The 9,862-nt window shown below is 37.6% G+C and overlaps 1 protein-coding gene across 1 annotated transcript in view; it reads right to left on the reverse strand.

Moving 5' to 3' along the window:
- Positions 1-585: 585 nt before the first annotated feature.
- LOC109392984 (guanylate-binding protein 6-like) overlaps positions 586-9,862 on the reverse strand; it is a 35,402-nt gene continuing 26,125 nt past the window's right edge. Inside the window, 5 exon segments of the mRNA XM_019661773.1 lie at positions 586-2,052; positions 3,055-3,248; positions 3,583-3,685; positions 4,739-4,951; positions 6,846-7,126. Of these exon segments, the coding sequence (XP_019517318.1) occupies positions 1,831-2,052; positions 3,055-3,248; positions 3,583-3,685; positions 4,739-4,951; positions 6,846-7,126 (1,013 nt within the window). The 3' untranslated portion in view covers positions 586-1,830.

A 9,862-nucleotide genomic window follows, 5' to 3' on the forward strand; every position in this document is an offset into this window, starting at 1 on the left:
GGATGGGGAACAGAAGGAATAATTTTCATTATTCTTGTCCTGGAGGTCCAGTGTCCTTTTTCCTGAGGACCCAGCTTCTCATTCTTAAGGAACCCACTCCTCCAGGTGATGAGTTTGAGATCTGAAATTGGCTCAGATCAAGGCTAGGTATTGTAACAATTTATTAGGGCTATAAAACAATAGCCTCCTCATAAACCATCCTTGACATCATTGATTGTTTTTTCCCTATCCCTCTAGCCCATGTTCTATTCATCATCTTCTGAATTCTCCATGGTCAGGCCTAGCTGGCTGTCACTCCAGCCTTGCTGCTCAACTCACTGCATCAACTTGGCTTCTGGTGCTTAAGTGCCAATATTTGGCCTCCACGTATCAGGATCTCTCACCCTAGTTCTGAAATGGCACGTTTCCCACCCACCCTGGCATACAACAGAGAGGCCACAAGTGAATGTTTTAAAGATAAAGGGATCCTTCTTAAAAGTGCATGTCCTTGTTTTTTGGTAATTCTGTTTCTAACACTTTAAAGGTGTAATTCAGAAATAGAAAATAGAAGACACTCCAGCTGAGATTTCAAAGAATCACCAGAAACTTTATACCTTAAAGTTTGAAGTAAATACAGGGGTTAAAAAACCAAAGCCAAAAAGAAAACTAAATTAACATGCACATTTTGTGTTTTCCAGTATTCTCATTCTCAGCCTTAAACCCCTTATTGAACTGACTGATATCATTTTGAGAATCAACGAACAATTTATCATCTAGTGGTCAAATTTACATTCCTATTAGTATCTATTATTAGTATTACATTTTATATTTTTACTTTTTTATAAATAAGTAATACAAGCTTTCTTTATAAAATTTAAAAGACAGAATATATAATGAAAATTACGTGTCCCTCCTTCTCCTGATCCCATCCATGTTAGTAGTTTTCATGAATTCGTTTTTTATATCCACAGAAACCACATTACACACACAGTTTTGTACCTCATTTTCTTACCTTAAAATATATTTTGAAGGTTGTTCTATGTTAGTATATATAAACTCCATTGTCAAATTATTTAACAGTTACCTGGAATCCCACTACATGCACATACTAAACTTTGTATTACAAGTCTTTCCATTAAAAACAATGCTACAATACATCTCATTTGTGTGTGTGTGTGTGTATGTGTGTGTGTGCATGTGTGTGTATAATTTTGTACTTGTATTTTCCTAAAAGTGAACATGGTATATCAAGGCATAAATACATTAACATGTAAGAAATATTAGCACAACTCCTCAACAAAAATTGTCCAACTTATACTCCCATATGAGAGAGACTCTTTTCCCATATCTTTCTAACACAATTTTCTATCAAACTTATTGATCCTTGTCGATCTGAAAAGTGAAAGGTTATACCTGGTGACTTTAGCTTCATTTTCTAATTATAAGTAAGGCAACCTTTTTTCTATAACGTGCCCCAAAGAAAAAATTTTAGGTTTTGTGGGCTGTATAGTGATTGTTGCAACGACTTTACTCTATTGTGTGATATGAAAGCAGTCATAGACATTACGTAAATGAATGGGTGTGATGGTGTTCCAATAAAACTTTATTTACAAAAAGAGGCATCAGGATTGATTTAACGTTTGCCAACTGCTGTTATAAACAGTTGCTTGTTTTGCCCTTTAAACTATTAAAACCAACACTTAATCTATCTAATGTGTGTCAGGCACTGATATATTCTAGTGGGCACTTATGTTTACAACTTTGCTGAGTGAAATTTTAAAAACATATACACTGAAAATAAGACAGTGCATATATCCACATTCTATAATTTCCTTAAAAGAAAAGCTAATCCTATTTAAACAGTGATCCCAGGGCTCTCAGGCCCTTACCCACTAGCTTAGCAGGTACAGATAAGACTGCAGATGCTCCAGCAGCAAAGGTTTTCAGGGCTCGTGAAATCCAGGGACCTTGCTTCTTTTCGGTATTCTCAATCATATTTCTCAGGCAATTTATCTCTGCCTCTATCTCTTCAGATTTCTTCTGAAATCCTTCATTAAGAAAATCCTCTTGGATCTAAAACAAAGGGTATGGAGAGAGGGACAAGTAAACTTTTGAAAATCCCCATTTTTCTCGAGTCAGATTTCATATATAAGAATGTTATTAAATTGTCTTTATGTTACACACAAAAGTATTCTCTCTTTTTAGATCTTCAAAGGATAACAATAGAAGCAGATGACATCTTCTGTGTTAGACCTGGACAATGAGAGAAAGGATAGTTTTCAACCTTACTAATATCATGCACCTTTAGGGTCATGGTAGGGTACTAAGCCAGGCATAACGACAAATGCAATAATGCGTTCCAAACAAAACTGTGGGTTGGGAAGGAGCCATTAGTCCACTTGCACAAATTTTCAGTCCCACTTGGGATGGCATGCTCACCCATATTGTAGAAATAATAGGAACCCATAAGCTGATCAAGGATCCTGACGTAAACATTTCTAGATGGAAAAAAAGAGGATTCCCCAATGCTATGTGGTGACCTGAGCAAGCTATGCATACCTAGAGACAACTGCAGCAAGTTTTGAAGGTGTCAGTTCCTCACATTTCTAGGTGTGGACAGAGTTGATGGTTTCAGGCCAGCATAGATCCAAATGGGAATAGTTGCTATTAGTAGGGCTTCTGATAATTGACAGTGATCTTGGTGAAGCACCCAGTTGCTGCTTATATTGAAAACACCTGGTTGGAATGTGTACTTGATACTCTCTGAAATCCTGTTTAATTTGGGCTCCATGAGAACACCCTAGAGTCACACTAACATAGCAACCCAAACCTTGGAGAGGTTATTTATCTTCTCCAAGGACTTGGAGGGGCCAGGTTATCTTGGACTCTCCAGAGTGTGAGTGTGGAACAAAACTCAAAGGCCTTTTGGAAAGCCAGGATTCAGGACTTCAGTGAACCAAATGCAGTAAGTGGCAGTAGTGGTTCTCTTTAATTTTGCTTTAACATTCACCCATTCCTTCCTGATTTACCAGGGCAATAACCATCAGCAAGTACTGAGGCCATGGCCGGACTTACTTTCATCTTGTGTTCTAGTATCCTTGTTTGCTCTCTCAGAGCATCGTCTCTTTCCATCTCCAGCTTCTCTTTCAGCTGGACTATGTTTTCCTGCAAACTCCTCTGTTGTGCCTCCATCTGCTGTTGCTGCTCCTGGTATTTCTGTCTTAGCCACGCCTGTTCCTTCTCAGCTGCCTCCTTCATGGCCCGCTCCTCTGTCCCAGGAAGGTTTTAGAAAGAGAAGAAGGTAACAGATCAGGCCTAAGCTCTACCACCTTGAGATCAGAGAATAAATCAAATTTGGAAGAAAGAATGGGGAATCTCAGAATTCACCCTAGTAGCTAGACCATCACACGAGAATGTGAAAGAAAAGGCCTTGATTTTTGGCTGATGTACAACCACAACTCTGCTTGTTATTTTCAGATATGGCAGAGTGTGCATTCCACAGAAGAAGGGGAAACTCATCGTTTTGGAAATATCTTCATTAGATCTGTCAGAAGGCACTGCAGGGACCTCCCACCGCGCTGAGAGTTGGGTCCTGCCCCATACCTGCGAGGGCCTTTTCCTTTTGGGTGAGGGCTTCATCTGTCTGCAGGATGGATTTCTCTATTGTCACCTGTGACTCAAGAAATCACTGGAAGACCTCTTTTGCCTGAGGAATCAAGAAGGAACAAAGAACTTAGATTTCTACTGAAATTTGTTCTGTGCAAATAAGTCCATTTGTGTTATTTTTACTTTCTGCTTAAAGTGCTCCAGGGCCCCATAAAAGTGTCCAAGTTCCTTACTGTTTTCAGAGACTCTCTATATCTCCCTCTAGTCCCTCTTCCAGCACTACGTCTTTACGCATGCTCTAGGTTTCAGCCAGTCAGAATTATGTGCAGTTATACAAACCCACAACCTCTTGGTGCTTTTATGTGTTTGCATGTTTACTTAGGGCTCTTCCTTTCAGATACCATCTCAACCTGGACAATATGCACAAATGCTTCAAAATTTACATCCCCCTCTTCTGGAAGTTATCCTAGGCTATATGCCCAATGTGAAATGCAGACTTTAAACTGCTGATCTCCCTTGCCACTTGCTAGATGTGTAACTTCACACAAGTTATATAACCTGCTTATGCCTCCTGGATCACATCTACAAAATGTGGGTAATAAAAGTGTTTCATAATGTTTTTTGGAGGATTAAGTTAAAATGTTAAGAGAAAGAGCTTAACACTATGCCTATAGGCAATAGTTCAATATGTTAGTTGTATTATTATTATTATTATTATTATTATTATTATTATATTTATATTTATTACCATCACCAGTGCAGCCCAGGGTCACAGGTTCATAAGTGTTATCACTCCATATGCACCTGTCTCTTTCTTTGACCCTCTTTCACTTTGATCAGCCTTGAGTAAAAAGATACTGACTTTCCATCACGAATCCACAACACTTGGTACACTGAATGTCATGTTGTTAGATAGAGAAATGCATAATTTCTGTTCTGTCTCTCATGGATTTCAGAAATTCATACTCATTTTTGAGAATAGACATTTCTACTCTACTTAGGAAGTAAGAGAAAATAGTGGACCTTAGAAGCTAAAGCTGTCATGATACCCCCATGCTCTCTTATTACCCACAATTGGTGCTGTCCTCTCAGATTTTCAGGAGACCCTCCTGACTCTACTCGATAGAAGAACCACATTCCCCTTCTTCCTCACCTTCACTCCTTTCCCAGGCATTTGCCAATAGTGCCGTTCAATCCTTTCCTTTGCTTTCCTGTAGTGCTTGTGCCCTTCAGGAACAGAGAATGTTCCTGCTGAAATACTTTCCATTAGGGGCATTGAAAGCTGATCAAGTTTAGCCTGGCAGTATTTAGCAGATGCATCTTCATTCTGCAGCAAGAAACTCCCCTTCTTATTCTTTAGGATTTCCTGCAAGGGAAAAGTAGAGGGATGTCACCAGAAGAAAGGAACAGAGGAAAGGAAATAAAATTTCAAAGGAACTATTAGCTATTAGCTGGGTGTTCTGTGGTCTCATTAAGAAAAGCATTCTAGTGGAGCAGCACAAGCAATGTAGCAAGAATCCAGAGACTCTCCAAACTCTGAAAATTCTTTGCAAGACCCTGCTAAATTTTAACCTCCCTGGGCCACATCTTCAACTGTGAAATGTTGAGGATGCATTATATTAGGTTGGTACAAATGTAATTGCGGTTTCAGACCATGAATTTTAAATCATTATAACTAGGCTTAAACACATATTTATAAGTCAACATAGGAACCATTACAATCAACACATTTTTGTCAATGAGAAATAAGTTTGTTTATTCCTGTAGAATAAAATCCTCACTTTGGGATTCAACAAACCCTTGGAAAGCATTTTCTGCATCCTGCTGGTTATGGAATCATTTGCCTTGCAAGAAGTTGTCAAGATGCTTGAAGAAGTGGTAGTTGGTTGATGAGAGGTCAGGTGAATATGGTGGATGAGGCAACTTTGTAGCCCAATTTGTTCAACTTTTGAAGCGTTAGTTGTGCGACATGCAGTCAGGCATTGTCATGGAGAAAAATTGGGCCCTTTCTGTTGACCAATGCCAGCTGCAGGCGTTGCAGTTTTTGGTGATCTCATCGATTTCCTGAGCATACCTCACAGATGTAATGGTTTTACTGGGATTCAGAAAGCTATAGTGGACCAGACCGGCAGCAGACCACCAAACAGTGACCATGACATTTTTTTCGTGCAAGTTTGGCTTTAGGAAGCACTTTGGAGCTTCTCGGTCCAACCACTGAGCTGGTCATCGCTGGTTGTCATATAATATCCACTTTTCGTCACACATCACAATCCATCTGAGAAATAGTTCATTTTTGTTGTGTAGAATAAGAGATGACAACACTTCAAAACAATGATTTTTTTATTTGCGGTCAGTTCATGAGACACCCACTTATTGAGCTTTTTCACCTTTCCAATTTGCTTTAATGCCAAATGACCATAGAATGGTCAATGTTGAGTTCTTTGGCAACTTCTTATGTAGTTATAAGAGGATCAGCTTTGATGATTACTCTCAACTAGTGGTTGTCAGCTTCCGATGGCTGGTCCCTATGCTCCTCATCTTCAAGGCTCTCATCTCCTTTGCAAAACTTCTTGAACCACCACTGCACTCTACGTTCCTTAGCAGTTCCTGAGCTAAATGCGTTCTTGATGTTACGAGTTGTCTCTGCTGCTTTACAACCCATTTTGAACTCTAACGAGAAAATTGTTCCAATTTCAAAAACGTAAAGTGAAAAATGCACATTAAAATGATGTATAACATAACCACATTTATTTAAGAATGTATTCCAATATCAAAGGCAAATTTCAAGAATGAAAAACCACAATTACATTTGCACCAGACTAATATATTCTTTGTAGTTCCTAGTAACTGTAGCATGCTGTGATTCTATCTTCAATAATATAATGACACAACTAAAAATACTATAAATAGTGACCTGTTAAGAGAGTCTGTCTAAGGAAATTAAGTGTCTAGGAATAGGAATGCATATACCTAGAGAGCAACCAGCTCAGAAATGATATTGAGGGGTTCTGGAAGCATGCCATAATTCACTAAAGGTGAAATCAATGATGATTTTTGCTTAAGAGATCAAACAGATCCTGAATAGCTTTCGTAAGCTTTGAGGAAAAAGAAGAAAATATAGTCAGTCCTCTAGAATTCTCTCTTTTATGGGAATCCAGACTATCCTGAATATGAGATGAGCTATGAGATGAATATGTGGAACTTTAGGCATCATTCCAGCAGGGTAAGAATTAGGAAAGACAAATGTTAAGACAAAGTACCATGAGCTTCTTCTGGAACTCCCTCTGGTCATCCTTGAAGGAGTTCTCCATGAAGATTTCAATGGCTTCCCTCTCACAGGCTGCGTGCAGGTCCAGCAGCTCCTGGAGCGTGTCTGTGGGGAACCTCACTTGCTGGGCCATCTGCTCACTGTAGTGGTCGGCTGCCTTCTGCACAGCCGCTGAGTTCTCAAGCTGGGCCAGAGTTGTCACTGCATTCTCCAAACAAGGAACTGCTCCTTTGTTGATGGTATCCACATAGGTCATTACCAGAGTCCCCAACCCTGAATAAAGTAGAAACTAGGAATAAATATCAATTTAACACTCAACGAGATCCAAGATTCTGAGATTACAATTCTGAAATCACACTCACACTCACACTCTCACACTCACGCACTTATTTCTGTCATCACCTTAATTTTCACAAGTTCTTATTCTGTGATTCTCCAGGCCATCACATTTTTTTTTTAAATGTTAAATACCTACCATCATCTAACATGATCAGAGGTGTCTGTGAATAATTATTTCACATTACACATATTAGGAGAAAAATAGACTACACAGGTAGGAAGATTATGCAGCATAATTCAGATAAAAATAATTCCCAGTTCTTAAGCTTTCAATGGATTGTTGGGACTCAAAAACTAATATTTATTTTGGACTGGTTTAAAGTTCCAACCAACAAGTCTTTTTGAGTAAAATACTTATTGTATAAGATTTCCCCTGAAATGACAACATACTCTGTTTTTAGTGATTTTATCATCAATCAAGTTTCCTTCTTTTTTATTTATTTATTTTTTATTGTGAAGTAAACATTTAAAAAAATTAGTTTCAGATGTACAACACAGTGCAATAGTTTTATTTTTTACACCTCAAAGTGATAAACCCCCTTCCCCAATCTGCCGCCGCTTCCCCCATATCATGCATATCTATTACAATTCCCTTGATTCCACTCCCACACTCTACTCCACATCCTGTGACTATATATATATATATACATATATATTCAATTATAGTTAACATACAATATTATACAACATGAGCTTCAGGTGTACAGTGCAGTGATCAAGCCTCTACCCCATCCATGAAGCAGTCTCCCTAACAAGACACGTGACCATCTGACACCCTACAAAATATTTACAACATTATTAATTATATTCCCTGAACTGTCTTTCATATCCTTGTGGTAATATTGTAGTTACTTATTTATGCTATCTAATCCCTTCCTTTCTCCCTCATCCCCACCTCCTTCCCAACTAGCAAGCATCAGTTTTTCCTCTATATCTCTGAGACTATTTCTGTTTACTTTGCCCATTCATTCAGTTTTTTAGATTCCACATAAAGTGAGATCATTAAGTATTTGTCTTTCTCCAACTGACTTATTTCACTTAACATAATAGTCTCTAGGTCCATTCATATCGTTGCAAATGGTACGATTTCAGTCTTCTTTATAGCAGAGTAATACTCCATTGTATAAATGTACCACAGTTTCTTAATCCAGTTGTCTACTGATGGGTATTTCGGTTGTTTCCAAGTCTTGGCTATTGTAAATAGCGCTGCGATAAACATAGGGGTGCATATATTTTTTCGAATTAGCATGTTGGGTTTCTCTGGATAGATACCTAAGAGTGGACTACTGGGTCATAATGTAGTTCCATTTCCAGTTTTCTGAGATACCTCCATACTGATTTCCATAATGGCTGCACCAATCTGCAATCCTACCAACAGTACACCAGGGTTCCCTTTTCTCCACAACCTCACCAGCACTTGTTTTTTGTTAATTTATTGATGATAGATAGCCATTCTGACTGGAGTGAGGTGGTATCTCATTGTGGTTTTTATTTGCATTTTTGTAATGATTAATGAGTTTGAACATTTTTTTCATATGCTTGTTGGCCATCTGTACGTCCTCTTTAGAGAAATGCCTCTTCATATCCTCTGCCAATTTTATAATTAGGTTGTTTGGTTTTTTGTTGTTGAGTTGAATGAGTGTTTTATAAATTTTGGATATTAACCCCTTATCAGCTATGTAGTTGGCAAATATCTTCTCCCATTCAGTAGGCTGCATTTTTGTCTTATTGATGATTTCCTTTGCTCTGAGGAAACTTTTAAGTTTGATGTAATCCCATATGTTTATTTTTTTCTTTTATTTCCCTTGTCCAAAGGGATATATCAGTAAAAATGTTACTGAGGGTAATGACTGCATATTTACTCCCTATGTTTTTTTCTAGGAGTTTTATGATAAAAGGTCTTACATTTAAGTCTTTAACCCATTTTGAATTTGTTCTCGTATATGGTATAAGTAGGTGGTCCATTTTCATTTTTTTGCATGTGTCAGTCCATTTTTCCCAGCACCATTTATTAAGTAGACTATCTGTACTCCAATGTAAATTCTTTCTTCCATTGTCATAGATTAAATGACCATATATGGATTGATTTATTTCCGGGCTCTCTATTCTGTTCCATCGGTCTATGTGTCTGTTTTTATGCCAGTACCATACTGTTTTGATTACTGTATCCTTGCAGTATGATTTGATGTCAGGTAGCCTGATATCTCCTACTTTGTTCTTATTTCTCAAGATTGCCATGGCTATTCATGGTTTTTTATGGTTCCATATAAATTTTAAGATTATATGTTCTATTTCTGAGAAAAATGTCCTTGGTAGTTTGATAGGAATTGAATTGAATCTACATATTACCTTAGGTAGTATTGACATTTTAACTATATTAATTCTTCCTATCCATGAACATGGTATGTATTTCCATTTATTGGTTCTTCTTTGATTTTTCTCTTTAATGTTTTATAATTTTCTGAGTACAGGTCTTTTACTTCTTTGGTTAAATTTATTCCTAGATATTTTATTGTTTTTGAAGCAATTGTAAGAGGGATTGATTCCCTGATTTCTTCTTCTGATAGGTTATTATTGGAATATACAAATGCAACTGATTTCTGAATATTAATTTTGTATCCTGCTACCTTACTAAATTAATTTATCAATTCTAACAGTTTTAGATGGAGT

The sequence above is a fragment of the Hipposideros armiger genome, unplaced genomic scaffold (genome assembly GCF_001890085.2).
Source record: "Hipposideros armiger isolate ML-2016 unplaced genomic scaffold, ASM189008v1 scaffold_361, whole genome shotgun sequence".
NCBI classification, from domain to species: Eukaryota; Metazoa; Chordata; class Mammalia; order Chiroptera; family Hipposideridae; genus Hipposideros; species Hipposideros armiger.